The sequence below is a fragment of the Fringilla coelebs genome (assembly GCF_963513975.1).
Source record: "Fringilla coelebs genome assembly, chromosome: 2".
NCBI classification, from domain to species: Eukaryota; Metazoa; Chordata; class Aves; order Passeriformes; family Fringillidae; genus Fringilla; species Fringilla coelebs.
Window position 1 is genome coordinate 49,354,674 of NC_140029.1, and position 19,620 is coordinate 49,374,293.

At 41.7% G+C, this 19,620-nt stretch overlaps 1 protein-coding gene across 2 annotated transcripts; it reads left to right on the top strand.

The window, feature by feature from the left end:
• The first annotated feature begins 1,559 nt into the window (after positions 1–1,559).
• On the top strand, positions 1,560–18,874 carry FBXL3 (F-box and leucine rich repeat protein 3). 2 transcript variants are annotated; one of them, XM_084226132.1, is made up of 5 exons: positions 1,563–1,803; positions 5,936–6,299; positions 8,304–8,426; positions 11,490–11,661; positions 16,451–18,874. In XM_084226132.1, the coding sequence occupies exons 2-5, from the start codon at positions 5,937–5,939 to the stop codon at positions 17,092–17,094; spliced, it is 1,302 nt and encodes a 433-aa protein (XP_084082258.1). In that variant the 5' UTR covers positions 1,563–1,803; position 5,936; the 3' UTR covers positions 17,095–18,874. The 2 variants fall into 2 exon arrangements, with proteins under 2 accessions (XP_084082259.1, XP_084082258.1); XM_084226133.1 differs by lacking the exon at positions 8,304–8,426 and having other exon boundaries at positions 1,560–1,803.
• The last annotated feature ends 746 nt before the right edge of the window (positions 18,875–19,620 follow it).

The window sequence follows — 19,620 nt, forward strand, 5'->3', positions numbered from 1 at the left end:
TGTTGCATTTCCTGAAAACTTGAAGACTGGACGTAGATTCATAAATACATGTAAAACTACAGCGGCTGAGCTTTAGTAAATGGCTCAAGACATTCTGAAATGGAGAAAATAAGGTTATTTTCTCACAGAAACTCAAAATAAAAATTTATGTTTGTCACTGAAAAACAATTCTGTTTCTGGACAAGTCTTCCCCCCCCCCCCCCCCCCCCCAATAATCTCAAGGAACTAGACTTAAAAAAAATAATAAATTAACTAACTTAAAGTATGCAAGGAAATGTAGTTTTATAAAGTGCTTCTTAAAGATGTCAGGGATAGTGACATTTGAGTGACCACTGAAGAATGTTTCAAAGCCATTTCAAGACTGGGGTGAGCACAGGATCACAAGCGCAATTTCCAAGCAACTAAATGACAGGAATTGGGATCACAACAATTTGAGCAGTAATTTATTTACTATAGCTTGCAATAAATTAATAATTAAGTTTTGTGAATCTCAACAACTGTAAAGAGTTTGGACACATACAGGGCTGAAAAATGAGGCGTACTGGAGTGTACCACATACATGAAGGACACATGATGACATGGCATTTGCAGCCCATGGGAAATGTCCCACATCACTTTGTCTTCTCTGCCTGGCAAAATCCCAAGCACATCAATCCCAGTGCCTACCGACCCCAGGACACATTGGTGGTTTGCTTTCCCTCTTACATCGACTCCTAAGGCCAGCCTGATGCGGGGCTTCCCGATCGCAGAACATAGCCGGCTGTACTGGTGATGAGGATCCAGCTCCATGGCTGCTAATGTCCATCGAGCCCAGGTGGCCGAGAAGGCAGAGGACAGCGCACTGTCAGCGATGGTGCGGCCGGCAGGGCCAGGGCAGGCATTGTCCCCCGCACTCGGCACACCTGCAGTGCTGGGTCCAGCTCAGGGCCCCCGGCTACAACAAACGAAGTGAGGGGCTGGAGTGTGTCCAGAGAAGGGCAATGGAACCGGGGAAGTGCTTGGAACACAAGTCCTGTGAGGAGCAGCCGAAGGAGCTGGTGGTGTTTAGCCTGAAGAAAAGGGAGGGTCGGGGGAACCTGGTCACTTTCTACATCTCCTGAAAGGAGCTTAAAGCCAGGTCGGGGTCGGCATCTTCCCGCAGGTAACCAGGGACAGGACAGGATGACACAGTCAAAAACTGCGCCAGGGAAGGTTAAGGTTGGATATTAGGAGGAATTTCTTCACATAAAGGGTGACTGAGCATTGGACCGGTGGTGGAGTCACTATCCCTGGAGACATTTAAGGACAGACCGGACGCGGTACTGAGGAGGCACTGAGTGCCACGGTGCAGCTGACATGGGGGCGCTCGATCATAGGCCGGACTCGATGATCTCGGAGGACTTTTCCAACCTAAGTGATTCTGGGATTGGCCCCGGTACGTCTCTAGACTGCACGGCTCTCCGCCCGCCCGAGGGAAGACACGCCCGGCCCCGAGCCGAGGCGCAGACGGGCGGGAGGAGGAGCCGGCGCCGTCCCTGGCTCCGAGGCGCCGCGGGCGGGGGCGCTGAGGGGAGGTGGGGCCGCCGCCTCCCCGCCCGCCGCCATTTTGGCTGTTTCGCGTCGCTTCCGCCGCTGGAAGTAAACAGAGAGCGAGGCCAGGGAAGGAGCGGAGCAGCGACGCGGGCGAGACGGGACGGACCGGACGGTCGGGCGGCGGAGGCGGCGCTGGGGTCGGCTTTGGCGGAGAGAGCTGATGTGGCCGGAGCGGAGGCGCCAGCGCGGCCCGAGCCCCGGTTAATGCGAAGCGCAGCAGGGAGCCGCCAGGTGATGGGGCGGGAAGGGGCGGGCGGCGGCGCAGCGGCACCATCCGCGGGGTCCCAGGCCCCAGGAGCGGGCTCCGAGCAGCGGGGGCGGCGGAGCTCGGGGCCTGCCGGGCTGTCGGAACCCCTTCCCCCGTGCCCGGGCTGGGCCGGAAGGAGCCGACCCTGAGGGGAGCCTTCTCCGGGAGTAGCGAGAGCTCCTTAAATGCTAGTCCGCCGTGTTTGGGGGTCGCCGCCTCGCGGCTTTCCCGTGATAGCGCTAATCAGTCAGCGAGTGGAAGCCTCGCTGTGTCAGCGGAGCAGTTTGTTTGCGGCACGGAGGGGTTGGGGTCGCCCCTTGTTTCAGCCCGTGCTTCCCTTCAGCGCATTCCTGGTGTTCCATGAACAGCGGGGGGTGAGGCACAGCGAGCTCGGTTGGACGGGCTCTTGGGAAAGCGTTATCAGTCGGGTGCAAACAGCTCTGCACAGTTTGTTTTGTTTGTTTTTGGTTGTGGGGTTTTTTGTTGCCTTTTTTTTTTTTTTTAACTGCCGTTGTGTTCTGGCTGCCCCTTACTCGGCAATAAAAACAATGTCAAGCACGTGCTTTGCTCCTCCTCCTGCTCGGTGACTGAGCTGTGTGATTAGGGTTGGACATGACTGTTGCAAACAAGATAGCGTGAGTTGCGCCCAGGTGCGGAGTTCAGAAACGAGTCCTTATAATAGGTGGAGAAATTTCCTTGAAAAATCTTAAGGAGTCAGGCACGCACCCGGCTTTCACCCATCTCTCTGCCTCGATAGAGTTGGGTATTTTTGTTGGTTTGGTTTTTTGGGTTTATTTTCCTTACTGGCAAAATCTTAGCTGCTAAAGCAAAGTTGGTTATAGCAGCAGTTTGAAGAACAGTGATATGTGTGTGTCCTGAGTGTGCCAGAGAGAGTTAAAAGCAAGATTGATGGTTCATGCATTTCTAAGAAGTGATAAGCAATCGTTCCTTGAAAAGTAGGTTTTACTCATACAGTAATTTGCTAGTATGGAATTTTGCATCCACATCTTCCTTGTTGAAAAGTTGGCCTTGGGTTTCAAGTGGTGGGATCTTTAAATTACTGGATACATAAAGCAAAGTGAATTGAACTTCTAATTGCATCGCCTTGTTCTTATGTTAAATGTCCAGAAAGGTTTCCTCTCTTAAGCGGCCTTTTAAAAGTAAATATTTTTCAGATACCTTTGTAAACTTCTGCAGGCAAATATGCATTCTTTAAATTTCGTATTTTTTATTGTTGGCATGTGAAGAGGTTGAAAGCAGTTACATTTTAAAAAGCTATTCTGATACTTTATGTTCTGAAATGAGGACCCAAAAATTAGATGACAAAACAGTCATGCAGTTCTTAAAATAATATTTTTTAGTCTTGAGCTTAGGCACTTTTTTCCTTTGGCAAAGAGGTTTGGAAAATGTTGGCCAAGGAAATACTTTTGAATGGTTTCAAAAATCTTAGTCTTGGCGTCTTTAATTACAAGATCAGTAACAGAAAAAGTTGTCTGGAAAGGTGTGTTTTTTCGCCATCCCTTGCTTTAAGTCATGGCATTTAGAACGTGTAACTTCTTACTTTCTTGGAAGAAGAAAACATCAGTATACCTCTTAAGTAATGTCTGTGATTTCTTTTTGTTTTTTAAGTTGGCTGTTTACAGAAATGTGGGACAGTATCCCACAACTTCCATGGGTGGGTTTTGGTCTGTAACCAGCACATATTAACTACTTAGAGTTCATCCCAGTTAGCTCAGAGGTGCACGGGGAGAGCTGTCAATGACCTGGTCCACTCCTATCAACACATCCCAGAGGCGTTTTTTCCAGAAGAAAAATTAATACAGTTTTGTCGGTGGCAGCTCCCTCCTGGTCTTCTCTGAAAGGGAGACAAAAAAGAGGAAAAAAAAAAAGCCCAAACCCTGCCTTAATGCAGTGGTAAAAGTAACCTACCTAACTGGAATGTTTATGCAAATTTACTACCTTGCTAGCAAAAGACAAGACAGGATTTCTGTAAAGGAGGACTTCCCAATCTAATAGTACCTTCTGTAGCTTTTTACAGATGGCTTTGGAAAGACTGGGACATCAAACAGGCAAGCCTGAATTTGGCAAGTTAATAGCTTGCCTGTGGTGAATGCTTGTTATAACCTAGTTGCTTGGAATATCTGTTTAGCCTAAAGCTTAAACCAGTGCTGCATTTCAGACTAGCTTATTATAAATATTGTTCTTGCACTATGCTTAGTTATTATCTCTAACAGAAACATGACTGGCTTGCAGTGGATTTGCCAATTAATTCTTGATTAATTTGAAGTTGAATTCCATTTTCATGGTTGCAAAATCCAATTCCTATATATTTTTGTTAGTTGCAGATGGTTCTGAGTCACTGTTCAGTTTTCTTGCTTTTCTTCACTGATGAAGTGGCACAGCAACAGAGCTCTGTCTGGCAGAAAGCTTGTTCCAGCACAGGAATTGTGTTCTGCATAGTCCCATAGACGGGAACTGAATCACAGAAAACAGTTCTCAGGAAGCAAGTAGAGATTTTTGCCCCGTACTGTTTTCATCCTCTGCTTGCCTCCAAGTGTGCTGGGAGTAAAAATAGGAGTTAAAAAAATCAAGGCAAATTTTTTTCGTCAGTCTTTCATGACCGTATGTTCAGGTTTGTCTGCATCATCTTATGAGTGGCTTTAGACCTTAAGTGATAGCTTGCTTCTGACATGTGAGTAGCTAGGATTAAAGCCTTTTAAAGACAGGTAGGGAGGTGCCACCTTTGAGAAAGTAATCTGTGATGCATTGGATTATGAACAGTATAATTTTTATGTAGCATCTTGTTTTAGTCAGTACTTCCAGACTTAGTCACAATACATAGCAGGGAAATGTAACTTATCAGATCCCAGGAGGGATCTGGGCATATGATAATCCTAAACATGTAATTGTACTTGAATGTTAAACCAGGATGATTTCGCTGTGTATGAAGTCCTTGTTTATCTTCTAGAAATCAGGGAGTCTGGGGGTGCTTTATGTGTCAGGCTCACCCTGCCCCTGGATTCTCTCAGCTCTTTAGAGACTGGAATTGAGCACGTTGTAGTTGAATATGAGGCAGCAGAGCCCTTTAGGACATGATGTGCATCATACTGAGGCTTTTAAAAATAAATGATCAGATGCCAAGTTCGCTTGTAAGATGGCATGTACAAAAGAAAGTGTTTGTATTAGAACCCAGTATGTATGACCCCTGGATGTATTTCAGATGTATGTAGTGGTAAGGGTCTTTTTCTCTCTAATAATGTAATATAAGGTAGAAGTTGTTTAAGTGATGTAATTATGGAAAGAGCATATGCTACAACCTTTTGCCGCAGGCTTGCTGAATTTAATACCGTTTTGAAGAATTTTTTCTGGCCCTTCTCTAATTTTTTTTTGTGGGTTGAAACTTCCAGAGTGTTACTGGAAATCTTCTGTAATGCCTATTTACTAGTTAGCTGGAAAAATGAAAGCACACCAGTGGACTTGATGAAATATATTTTCAAGGATACTCATTTAAAACAGATGTCTATTAAAGCAATGTATTTTAAATAAATAAATTTAAAAAGAAAATATTCTTTCTCTCTGAGAAAAAAATTATTTGGTCTGATACAACATCTGCAATATGCAGTGCTTGCGAGCATGCATACAGTAATTATTTACTTCCTTGCCTGATTTTTATCTCCAAAGTTTCAAGTGTAGTTCCTAATAAATAGGATTGGGCCAGGAATATTTATGTCAGTGTTCAAAAAATTGTTTCAAAGATTATCCTTCCATTAGTAGAACAGTAGAGTAATAATCAACAACACAGTAAAACAAATTAGGTTCAAAGTGTTCTCAAACACAAATGAAACACTGAAAGGAGAGTGACTGTTATAAATGGGTTGGCACTGTTAATGATTAAAGAAGTAATAGTAAAGAGATCAGTTTAAATGATAATGTTATTTCTGGACTGCCATTTTGGTTTGTTACTTGGGGTTTTTTTCCTTTATATATGGCAGGGAAAAAAACCCTGCCAAGGTGTTGACGCATAAAATACCCTTTTTCAACTCCACAGTTTCTATTAATATTGTTCTCAGCTCTTTTACATTTACAAAATAAATATTATTTTAATTACTTTTGTAGAATGAAACGAGGAAGGAAATCTAATGAGGCCAACAGCAGTTCATCTGAAGACACAACTGAGAAGGAATCCAAGAGACACAAGATTGTAGAGAAGAAAACCACAGTTGTGCAGAGTCCTGACTGGGCAAACCTGCTCCAAGACATTATCCTGCAGGTGTTCCAGTACTTGCCACTTCTGGATCGTGCTCATGCATCCCAGGTCTGCAGGAGCTGGAATCAGGTGTTTCATATGCCTGATCTCTGGAGGTGCTTTGAGTTTGAGCTGAATCAACCAGCCACATCAAACCTGAGGACTACACACCCTGAACTAATCAAGCAAATAATAAAGAGGCATTCCAATCACCTGCAGTATGTTAGCTTCAAGGTAATGTATTTTATAGGTTTTTTTAAAGTGACTTTTATTCTAAAAGGAATAGGGCAGCTGTCAGTGTGGGAGGTGGAGGAAATGGATTCTGTAATTGGATGTGTAGACATGGAGGTTACCTCCCAATTAGTTTGTTTTGGTATATTTTCAGGACCAAAACTTGGAATAACAATATCGAACATACCTTTTCATTGTCTTATTTCTGTTAGGTGGGAATTTTTTTGGCTAGTGGTGTGGTTTGTTTGTGGTTTTTTGTTTGTTTTTGTGGGTCCTTTGTTGGTTTGTTTTTTGGGATTTTTTGTGAGCTTTTTGCTTGGTTTCGGCTTTTTTGGTTTTTTGAGGTTTTTTGTAGCAGTTTAGCTGCTTAAAATTCTGCTTCATGAAGTGGACAGAAATAGTTCTGATATGATTGCGTGTGTGGGTTACTGCCTCAGAATTAAGTTCAGTCAGGATGCCTAAGTTGAGCATTTCCCCATTTCACATCCTGTAGATACTTGGCTCTGACATTCATGGTTAGAAAACACCTAATGCACAGAGAGTGACTTCAGTACTGCTAGGCATCAACTAGCAGTTTTACTATTAAATTGTATGGGATTGTCTGTACTCAGTGCAACTGCATTTCAAGGGACTGAAAAAGTACATGTGGTTTGCATAGGATGGTGCATGTATTTACGTTGTGGAATTATTTTCAGCACCTGAAAACTTTTAATGTGGGCTTACATGGCATTGTGTTTTGGAAGGGTGCTGTGAATCTCCTGGCTGCCTATGCATCAGCTATGTGAGAAATTTGAAAGGAGATGTGTTCTGCAGCAAGTTCAACATACTTATTTCTAAGATCAGGCAGTTCTAATGCTGGAATCATCAGCATGTGAGGAGCTGAGTCACCTCTGCCTGATCACATGTATTGCTACTGCTTGCTTACAATCCCAGATACAAACTGTTACCACGTGGTTTGCAGGGCTTTTATCAGCATCCAAATAAAGAAAACCTAGGGCTGTAGTGGAGTGACCTCCCAGTGTTTTATCTCCTGTCTGTGTTGCTTTATGCCCAAGGAATTTTGGGTGCCCTTTGGTCATAGGGTGATCCGTCATTTCTTTCATGTGTCACTTCAGTTGTCCTCAGTGCTGCAGAATACACACAGAAGTGGGTGGTGTAACACTCACCAGAAGGGTGTTTTCTGTAGGCAAAGAAGGATGAAATTGTTGAAAATCAGGGTTTTTCAGCTTGTGTTTGAGCAGAAAATGAATGTTCATTTGACTTAATCTGTTGCTGCCAAGGTGGCATGGCTTATGGTGGAGTTAAATTTGATCCTGTGATCAAGCTTTATACTGTTCTGTAGGTTTGTGAAGCTGTCATGGCTGCTGTACATAAGGGATTATTCAGAAAGCACATCTGACTGTCAGGGGAGGTCCCCTGGAGACGCTCTAAGTGATTTGGTTGGGCAGCAAGCTGACTAATGCAGGTTTTGGGATTTGTGTTGGTTTGCTTAGTTTGGTTTGGTTTGGTTTTTTTAGAGTATCCATTGCATCTGTTGTGGTTTTAACAGTGAAGGGCCAGTCACTTGTGTACATAGATAATGCACTTAACTCTCCAGCAGCTCAGTTTTGTTATTAACTGAGCCACAGTAAAAAGAAGTGGCTTTTGCACATAGTAAGGGATTTATAGAATTCCTGCATTTTGGTTAGGAGGAATGTAAAGAGGAAGTGGAATAGGCTCTAGACTCTCCACTTGCTTGTTATTTGATGTGGAATGAGTATCTTGGAACACACTGTTTCACTCACTCCTCACCATGCTATATTTTACCAAAGTGTTTAGAAAAGTAGTAGATTTATAGCAAATAGTCTTGGATTTTTGATTCATACTTTTTTGGGGAATAAAAAATAACATTGATGGATTCACAATGAGAAGTTTTTTTTACATCACATTTCAGAAGGTAAAGTGAAAAAAAAAGTTAAAGAGTGTATTTGCAGTGCATTCTGAACACAAAATTCGTTTTGTTTTAAGGTGGACAGTAGCAAGGAATCTGCAGAAGCAGCTTGTGATATTTTATCACAGCTTGTGAATTGCTCTCTGAAAACACTTGGGCTAATTTCAACTGCCCGGCCAAGCTTCATGGATTTACCAAAGGTATTTTATTATGTATATTTTCTATTGCAAAGTATTGCAGCGTTTCATACAGTGCTTCTGTAACTTTATGAAAAGTTCTATTGTAGGAATATGAATCTTGGATAAAGAAAAGTTTATTAGTGGTCTGGCCTGTAATAAAGGGAGGAGCTGATGTGTACAGAGATGGATATATGAAGTTCCATTCAGTCTCTGAATCATATGAGAGTGTAGGCCTGACCGTGTTCTTTCAAGTCCTCCTGTCTGTTGACCTCAATGTAGTGCTTGAGCAGCGTGGTGCAAGTTAAGAGGCTAGACAGTTCAGGTCTGTGTAATTGTGTTGTGGGGTTTGTTTAGGAGACAATTACAGTCAAATGAGTGGTAGAGTTTTATCCATGTGGACTTGCCACCAATCTCTTCAGAAAGAAATAAAAATCATGATCTGCAGGGCTTCACATCAGGCAATCAAGCATTAACATCCTTTGTGAAGTGCACTGTATTTCTGAAATTTTCAGTCATGATTTTTGCCTTGCATGTTTCCCAAAAATCAGGTCTTGGTAGAAAGCATTTAATCTGTATGACAAATCTCTTACATGTGCTTCTAGAGAAGCATTCCTGCTAGTGAGGTGGAAGTCTACTATTGCTAAGGAGCGGGGGAGTGGTTGTGAAGGGCCAGGTACAAACAGACTATTAGCTAGACCTCAGTGATGTCGTGGCTGGTGATGGCAGTAAGGACAAAGAAAAACTAGAGACAGCCTTGGGAAAGGAAAGGACACAGGCTGTGGGTAAGGTTAGCTACAGAAGGGTTATCAATTATTATCCTTGCAGTGGTCACTGCCACATCATGTAGCTCTCTTGAATATGTATTTTTAATTCATAATTTTCAAAGAGGCTTTTCAGATATTTAACTAGTTTTGCTCTGATTTTTTTCCTTTTCTGATGTTTTTTGAGGTGTGATGGCAAGAAAACCTGAATATAGTGAAAACAATCCAGGGGGTGTTAAAAATACTTTGTCCTTTCAGCTCTGTCTTACTGTATTTTTAATTAATCTGAATGCTGCTTTAGATCTATTAGTTTTCACTGGAGGGATATATTAGAGTCATGTCCAGCTTGCTGAGTAATTACTTGTAATTTTTCATGCTATGTTCTTATTTAGCTTCAAGGCTTATAAAGCACAGGCTTCTTTTTTTTGTTCTCAATAAGTTCACATTTGGCTTTTAAAAAAATCAATTCAAAATAGCCAAAATTAGCTCTAAGGTTAATTTGCCTTTTGGTGCTTACAACTTCAATAGTTTTGTCACTTGCCTAAGGAACAACTAATGAAACTAAAGAATTTTATTTGGCCGTGACTTGTGGAAAGCTGTTAGTGACCGGTCCATTAGATGAAAAGCAGACAAAGATGAATTAATTTGGAAAATGGTTAATACTTTGTTGTGGTTTGGGATTTTTTGGGGGTGGTGGTGGCTTTTATTTTTATCAAGCCTGCATAGGAAGTCTGAACTGCTTGGCATTATCTTCATCAGTGCTCTCTTGTTTTCAAGTGACCAGACATGTCGCCAGTATTTCTAATACATATTTAGAGTTATGTTGCCTGTCTTTCACTAAGTACATTCTAGATGAGTAGAATCTTTTAAAGAATCATACTACAGACTGCAGATATGGCAATACTGAAAAGACCAGCTTTTACATGTTGGATTATTGCCTGTTTCCTGTTAGCTCTTCAAACTAGAAGGTTCAAGTTACCTTTTTTAATAAGTGTGGTTAACTTTCTTTGTCCTTCTATTTAACAGCCTTCCTTTTCTAAATACAGAGAAAAAAACCACAGTACTAACATTCTCATAATACAAAGTTGAAATAATATTAAAGCATCTTTTCTTCTGTATATAACACATATAAGCATACTGTCAGGATAGTTGGAGTGGTCCCTATAGCCAAAGTGCGTAAAGATTCTGAGTTCCTGTTTCCATTTGCATGAACTGACTTTGAAAGTTTGTGTAAACGTGAAAGCAGTAAGTCCTACTCTAAATCTAATTGTGTAGCAGTTTTATCAAAAATCACAGATATATCACCTAAGAGCAAACAAATATTGTTGCCAGGCCTTCTCTCATATAAATGTATTCAGGATATGTTCCTGTGGCTCAGAGTGAAACAGGCTTGAAATCCAAGCAGCACTTCAGTTTTTTTAAAGATACTTAATGTAGCGCATGGAAAAAATACTTTTTAAAGTCTTCTCTTTGGTCAGTCTGATAAGAAATCATGAAGATGAACTACTCACTTCATACCGCCAGTGGTTTTTACAATCACTGCTGTATCTGCTCCTTAGTCTGTGTTTCTCAAGTTCAGGTTCCCAGGGCTCTGTCTTTAATGATAAGTTTCAGTGGTTATGCAAAAATGCTGAGCACTTGTTTGACCTTATTTGTGTTGCTTATTCAGTAATTAATAGATTTCCTGCTCCTTGCCTCTGTTTGGACCACTCCAGTTAGCTTTCCAAGAAATCTGTCCAAACCCTAAATACTCCTATGTGGGTGGTAGGCAGGCAGTACAGCCATTTTGCTTTGGATACAAACTCTACTGACTATGTTTGCATCTCACCAATGCAGCACAACTTGCCATGAGGGAATTCCTCTTCTAGAAGATGCTTCTTTTAGAGTGTGACTTGCCTCATCTGTTCAAAGGACATAAAAAACAAAAAGCAAAACAAAACAAAACAACCACAAAACAAAACCAAACAAAAAAAAAAAATCCTCAAAATGAGGGCTTCTAGGCTTTCCCTTTGCTTGTGGTCTTTCTGTAGATTTAAATTTGTGCAGTGGCTTGCCCAGGGTCAGGTTCTTGATTAACGTCTAATGTTATGCATTCTGATTTGCCCAATTCATAAACAAATAGCAAAAAATTATTACACTTCCTCTACTTAAAATGTCAGTTTTAGTATCATTTTTTAATTATGCAATATCAAAAGAATGCTCTTTCAGCAAATGCTGTCAAGAAGTAACAACTAGGACTGCTGTGCACAGTGTGAAACCATTGAGATTTTTACTTCACATACTACTCTTTCATTTAAACTTCCTTTTCTTTTTTTTTTTTCAGTCTCACTTTATTTCTGCACTGACAGTGGTGTTTGTGAACTCCAAATCCCTCTCTTCACTTAAGATTGATGACACACCTGTAGATGATCCATCTCTCAAGGTTCTGGTGGCTAACAACAGCGACACGCTCAAACTGTTGAAAATGAGCAGCTGTCCTCATGTTTCTCCAGCTGGTAAGCTACTGTGGTTTTGGGGTTAGTCTCTTTGGGATTTTTTGGTTGGTTGGTATATTTTAATGCATGTATTAAATTCTGTCTGAAACCAGTACACCTCTGAAAACAGAGGGGTGGGGTAAGAGGGAAGATGAGTATGGTACTATCAGCAACTGTCCCTGAATAAAGTACGTGCAGCTAGTGGTCAATCCATCTATCCTACCACTTCACAGTGACTACTGGGCTAATGATAAAATAGTGCATGTCTGTTGTGGGCAAATAGTTAACCTCATGTCGTACTAAATGAGAACATATCAAACTGACTGTGCTCTATTTGTGCAATCAAAAGTATTCCAATATAATTAAACTTTTTTGGAATACAAGTTTCTTTTCCATACTTTGTTATGTCTGGATTTTTTGACTGTTGACAAGCCATGGATTAGGAAGATGCTGGTTTAGTAATTCTGAAAGTCATCACTGGAGAAAAACTGCAGACAGCATCAAAAAGCGGAGATGAGACTGAGCTGTGCAAAACTTCTACAGTCACCAAATGCACTTCTCTAACACTCTTAAGTGTGTCTGTAACAAGAATGAAGGCAGCTCATACCAGAACAAAACCATTCAAGTTTGTTCAAGTTCACAGAATTAACATTTCTGGTAGACTTACGCAACACACAGCAAGTTTAAGATTTATTTACAGACCATCAGCTTAACACTTACAGATTGCCACTGAGAAAGGGAAGAGGAATTGTAAATGAAATGCTGGCAACTTAGTATGATTCCTCTTCTGAGGATGAGTAGAAACTATAGAAACCATTACACCATAACTTTCTCCATGCATCTGTAAATGCTAGATTTATTATCTGTCAAATTCACCAGAAGGATTCCTACAAGGGGAAAGGGGAAAGCAGTACTGTTGCAGAGGGTGTGTTATTGTAGTGATAACAAACAAAAGAAACTTAATACCTTTTGTAAGCGTAGCTCTCAGACAGAGCCTTGTCTTTAGCTTTGTATAAAGAAGTCCTGAAAACGCAATACTGCCTCCTCCAAAGCTGTCTAGTCATAGATGAGATTTGTTTAAACTGGCTTGAGGGACTGGCTTTTCCAGCCTAAAATTGTTGAGAATCCTTGTGTCTGAGAAGTGCAAGAGCTGTAACAGCTGTGTCTGTTAAGAGGAAAAGGCTTCAGCAGTAATTTGTAGCTAAGCAGAGAGAGTGGTTTCCTTGGACTTGGATCGAAGAGTAACCTGTCAGCTATAGTAGACTTTGCTGGTTTGTGGATAATCCTTGTTAGAAGGCTTTAGTGGAACATCATACACTTGATAATTTGGGAGGAGACATGGGTGTGTTCTGATGGATGTGTCTTGCATGGTTGTAAATTGAAGGAACAATGGATAAGAAATGGTCATGCCTGTTAAAGGAGCACAAGTACTATTGTCCTTCATGGAGGATGAATAGATTGGGGTAAGATGCTTTAGTAACAAAACCATGGAGTGCTGAGCAAACAGTAGGAGGGTTTAATTGCCGGATTCAGATATGGGTGTGCCTTGAGATGGAGAAAAAAGTGTATGCGCTGTGTTTGCATGGCACTTGTTTTGTGGGGCAGTGAGGGGGCTACAGGAGTGGTTTCTGTGAAAACTGCTAGAAGCTTCCCCATGTCCAACAGAGCCAAGGCCAAGCCCATCAGTGACAATGGTAGTGCCTCTGGGATAACCTCTTTAAGAAGGGGGAAAAGGTACTGCAGGAGAGCAACTGCACCTGGAGACAGGAGTGAGAATACATGAGAAAAACAACTCTGCAGACACCAAGGTCAGTGAAGAAGGAGGGGCAGGAGCTGATCCAGGTGCCAGAACTGAGATTCCCCTGCAGCCCGTGGTGCAAACCATGGTCAGGCAGCTGCGCCCCTGCAGCTCATGGAGGGCCACAGTGGAGCAGAGGTCCCACCTGCAGCCCGTGGAGGACCTCAGGTGGATGCTGGAAGGAGGCTGTGACCCTGTGGGAAGCCCATGCTGGAAGAGTCTTTTAGAAGCACTTGTTGAGAGAGGAGCCCATGCTGGAGCAGGTTTGATGGCAGGACTTCACCCTGTGTGGAACACTGGAGGCTGTTCCTGAAGGACTGCATGCTATGGAAGAGACCCTCACTGGAGCAGTTTGTGAAGAACTGCAGTCTGAGAAGGACTCCCACTGGAGAAGTTCATGGGGGACTGCTCCCACGTGAGGGTCTCCATGCTAGAGCCGAGAAAGAGAGTGAGGCATGGTCTGCCCCTGAGGAGGAAGGAGTGGCAGAGACAGTGTCTGAAGAACTGACTACAGCCCCCATTCCCTGTACCCCTGTGCTGCTGGGAGGGAAGGAGGTAGAGAAAACCATGAGGAAGTTAAGCCTGGAAAGAACAAAGGAGTGAGAGGAAGGTGTGTTAAGATTCAGTTTTATTTCTCATTACCCTCATTACTCATTAATGATATATTGATTTCCCCAAGTTGAGTCTGTCTTACCCATGATGGTAATTGGTGAGTGATCTCTCCCTGTCACCCTTATCTTCACTCTTGAGTTTTAACTGTATTCTCTCTCGCCTGCCCAGCTGGGGAAGGGAGTGATTTAGCTTTTGTGGGCACCTGGTGTCCTGGGAGGGACATCCCACCAAGTGGAACAAAGAAAGAAGCTGGTATGTGGATAGTTAGCTTCAAGAGCAGGCAGGCTGCAAAAATGAGACTCCTGAAGGAAAACTTGACCTGGATTTTTTTTTGTAATGGGGATAATATAATTAGCAGGCTGCTATAAATGTAGAAAAAAACTTTATGGAAACAAAAGGGCTGTGAGTTGCAAAACTAATTACTTATAGATGCAATTAAAATGTCTTCAGATTGGAGGAGGGGTGAATGTTCATTACTAGGTCAGTTCTCAAGAAATTTTTTAATGAAGGACAGAAAAGAGTAATGAAAGTAGAGCAAGAGAGACTCCACTACTGCAGGGATAAAGGAAAAAGATTGATATAAAACAGTGAATTGCTCTAAGTTACTGTACAAAGATAAAGAGGCACGTTTGAGTTTGGCTGGAGAAGCAAAGGCAGTGATGTATTTATAATCTTTGTGAGCTTATCTGAAGTTACTTCTGTTTGTTGTTCCCGCTCTGAAATACGAACTGTTGGAACAGAGGGAATGGAAAGTGTTCTGTAAAGGTGGTATTTGTGCTGTGGCATGGGGTAGGAGGGCTGCTTCTCTTGGGGTGGGAGTTGGAAAGTAGAGCAGGTGTCAGGTGTGTGCCTTCATCAGGGATATCATGAGTCAGGGATTTTTTTGATGCAACTCTGCAGTAAGATCAGAGAGTAGAGATGTTTACCTCTCAGTGACACAAAGGTGTAGGCAGTGCCTAGGGGTGTTCTGTGAAGTACATGGGCTCCAGGCAGGCACTCTAGTAGCTGTCTACACTGTATACATTGTCAGCTCTTTATATAGGATGCATAATTGCATTGACAGACCATGCATATCCAGTTCTAGACCCATAAAAATCGCAGTAAGTTGTACCCCAGCTCTTCCCCTTCTGCATTGCACTGGTCCATAGTGTACCCCTAAAGTTAACAAAGATTTGTGGAAGGATGGCAGCCAGGACAACAAGCTTTGTTTAGATGGGAAAATGTATATGGATCTTGAAACTGCCTAAAATACTTTATATCTCAACAGACCTAGGTATTCTGAAGCAGCATGTCTGAGTTTTCTTAGAGAGTGATCATAGTGACCTTTCTGATTCATGCAATGTTTTTGCAGTGATTTTTTTAAGGAAGTGTTTCTGTGCTCAGTATAGGCCTCTCTTAAATTTAATAGCTGCACTTTAAAATAACTGCTGTTTTCTGAATTTCTTCCTGTTGCTTCAGTGTATTGAGCTCAGGTTTTTCAGTTCCATGTTAAATGCGATGTTCTCATCCCTTCTCTTAATGGAAAGGCCGTATCCTACATTTCAGGCAGTTTTCTGGGTCACATGAAATGCAGAGGACTGAATGCTGTTCTTAGTGCTTTTTATTTTTTTCAGTACTGTTACCGGTATAATACCATCGCTTGTATCTACAAATAGTGTGAGTGGAAACCTTAGACTGACCCGGATTCTCTTTTTAATATTTTTGTCTTTTGTGAGCTGCAGATTATATTGAATAATTAAAGAGAATCTGAAAATTGCTGTTTTAGAAATTACTGCTCCTAATTTCTACTGTTTCGCCTCTTTTTTGCTGTAGCTTTTCCAAATTTAAGCATTTATACTTTTCTAGAAAAAACAAATACTGACAGCAGCAGCCTCTCTATTGAATTAAAATCTAACATTCATTTTACTTTTGCTTTACATTTGCTTTCTTCAGATGACAAATTTCATTCACAGTTGCTTTGTCAGCCACAGAGCACTCAGCAGTTCTTCCAGATCTGGCTAAGGAAATACTTTTATCATGAGTAAGCGCCTTTTACAAAAATGAGGTTGAGTATATGTGGTCTTACAACAGAACAGTCAGAATATGCTGTTTATGTATTTGTCACTTCTGTTTATGTGTTTGTTCACTTCTTTATGATTCCCAGCAAAACAGAGATGTAGTCACATTGTGTGTGTCTGTCTCACATGTAGGTACAAAGAAGTCACAAGACCCTGCTTATGAAGAACATTAATGTTCCAGCTGTCCAGTTTGATTTGGTTTTAATTTAAGGTCTTGGTTGCACATTTGAAATAGGTGCCCATAGCACCCCTCCTACCACACGTAAACAATTCCCTCTTGTTTTATGTTCAGTTCTCAGTGCCTTATCTGTGTAACCCCTTGCATCGTGTTGTCTTCTCACAGGTATCCTTTGTGTGGCTGACCAGTGCCACGGCTTGCGTGAGCTGGCGCTGAACTACCACCTGCTGAGCGATGAGCTGCTGCTCGCTCTGTCTTCGGAGAAACACGTCAGGTTAGAACACTTGCGCATCGATGTGGTCAGTGAGAATCCCGGACAGACTCAGTTCCACACGATTCAGAAGAGCAGCTGGGACGCTTTCATCAAGCATTCTCCTAAAGTAAATTTAGTCATGTACTTTTTCTTGTACGAGGAGGAGTTTGACCCGTTCTTTCGTTACGAGATCCCCGTCACTCACCTGTACTTCGGAAGGTCGGTCAGCAAGGACGTGCTCGGCCGCGTTGGGATGACGTGCCCGCGGCTGGTTGAACTGGTGGTGTGTGCCAATGGCTTGCGGCCGCTGGACGAGGAGCTGATCTGCATCGCCGAGCGGTGCAAGTACCTGTCGGCCGTGGGCCTCGGAGAATGTGAAGTCTCTTGCAGTGCCTTTGTGGAGTTCGTGAAGATGTGTGGCGGTCGCCTCTCTCAGCTCTCTATTATGGAGGAAGTTTTGATTCCTGATCAGAAATACAGCTTAGAGCAGATTCATTGGGAGGTCTCAAAGCATCTTGGTAGAGTCTGGTTCCCAGACATGATGCCCACTTGGTAAAGTCCTTAAAAGACTCCAGGGCAAATGGAGTAGCACCTTAAACCCAAGCGTACCATATTGCAATTTCCTGTATAAGCTTATTTAATAATATAGATTTTGCTGCAAGTTAATTAATGGTTTGATTAGAAAATTAATTTTTCTTTCAAAAATTGTTTTGGAACTTGAGAACCAAAAGAGTTCACAGCTCCAAAACCTGTTTTCATCCAAACAAAATTCAGTTTTCTGTTTTATAGTCTTTGTCATTAAAGGTGACTTTAGATATTTTTGGAAATAAAAATTATTTAAAGTATTGAAATGCACTTGCAAAATACCAGTTTTAATGTGGTGTTTTTCTTTGATTTAGATTAGTAGTATTGGACACAATCACATTTGATCTGAAAAAGCCAAGCGAAACCCCACCAACATTGCATGTTTTGTTGCAGACTGTGGCATTTCTAAATCCAGTCACCTCGGCGGCGAGATGACAATTATGAGGAGTGTTTAGTAGCCTGTGAAATACACATGTTCTGTTAAGTCATAAAGGCAAGAGCAATACACAATAATAAATTTAGACAACTAAAGTAGTAAGTTTACCACCTTATTCAACAGATTATTAGATCCATCTAAAATGTATTTAGAACGCTAACAACCAGTAGTGTGAGCTACCAAAAGCGGTGTGGGCTTTTTTCCACGCTCTATGCATTTTAATGTAGTTTGCTTGCGGGGTCTCGGATCTGCGTCTAAACCTGTTTTAAGGTATTTTATGTCTAGCTCAGGAAGCGAAAGCATTCTGGGGAAAAATGTAGATACATTGTATTTAAAACCACACTGGAGTTAATGAGCTTTTCTTGCACATTACCCGGTTTGGCAGCATATGGTGAGATGGAATAATGTATGGTTTGTGAAAGGAACCCAGCAATGTTACTCTGATGACGTGGGTGTGAGCAGTGTGAGGTGAGAAAGGTAAAATTTGAATGTTGACCAAGAACCTTTTCACAAAACCTTAGACTTTTTGGCTGCTTTCAGTTTGACAGAAATGACATTGGAACAGTTGCTTAAGCTGTATAAACTAACTGTATACTGTAAATCTGTTTCAGAAATGTTTATGTATAAAGTGGATGTTTAATAGATGATAATTTTTGTATACCTTCAATTCAGCTAGTTCTGTAATTTCATAATATTTAACAATTCAAAAGGAGTAGACTTTGTGAAGTAGAGCAATAGGCAAAAAATTGTTTTGAACATTTGATAAATCAGTTTTATTAAAGAAAGTTTTTAGTTTGTAAGTGGTGTAGGCAAGACACTGCCTGTGATCTGGATGTGGCTTGTTACTTAATTTCTTACTGCCAACAGTTATTTTCTCTGAGGTTGCTGATGGTAACACTGAAGTGTTGCCCAGACAGCTGCATGTTTGAGAGATGTGGTCAGCCCTCAGCAAGGCAGAGCTGCCCCCGCTGGCTGGTTTGAGCTTAGCTGGGGGCTGCTTCTCACTTGAGCTCTACAGCTCCTTCTGGTAGTAAGGAGATTTCCTTCATCTCTGATTTCAGTCATGTTTATCCGAATGTATAATTTAGTGTAATACACTTATGAGTGTATTTAAGTACATAACTATATTTTGAGCAAACAATGCTCAGCGGACTGGACATCTTTATAGGGGAATTGTATGTTTCTGTAGAGCTTTGATTTAAAAATTGCATTTTATGAAATACACGGTTTTTGTATTAGAATTTGTTAAATTAATGTAATACTATAATTTGCTTTTATTTGTACAAAAGGTGTCAATGTATTTAGTCCATAAAAGTAAAAAGGCTCTGTGTCTTTTATAACCTGACTCTCAGAATTGCCTGAGAATTGTATGAGAAAGGTGGAGGATCACTTGTAGTCTGGGGAATAGGATTTAATTTTCACTAAATTAATGTGAAATAATACCATTAGTAATGGAGCCAAAAGCTCTTTGGACCTTGACTGCAGGTGTCCCGATGCTGCAAGGTAAGTCACCGACATCATGGTAGTGGGAATAACTGAAAGGTGAGGCTCAACCTCAGTACCAGATCCCACTCCTGGAAGTCACACCTTGGAAATCCAGTGTTCTGCTGCTCTCAGAGGCCGCTGTCAGAGCCCTGTGTGAGGAACATATTAGGAGCTGAAGGTGGCAGGGTTGGCTGTAGCAGAACTGCTTCCCCAGCAAGGTTACTGGCTGGCTTTGAGAAGCCTGTGTTGTTACATTGACTTCAAAAAGTCCTTCCCGAATGCAACACCACATTATACTGGTTATTAAGATGTTCAGCACAGGAAAGCTGCTTAAAAGCAGTTGTCTCCCTCTTCCATGGGAGGTCAGCAGTTTTTACACATCCTTCGTTCAAATAATCCAACTATGACATAAACTTGCCAGGCAAGCCTACAGTGCTTTTTGAGCAAATTCTGTATGTCTTCTTTTGCCTTCTAGATGTCGAAACAGTTCAATTACATTAAAATCATGGCACAAGTAGCAAAGAGTACCACAGAGTCACAAAGTTTTCTAGAAACAGGAACATGAATGTCATAGAT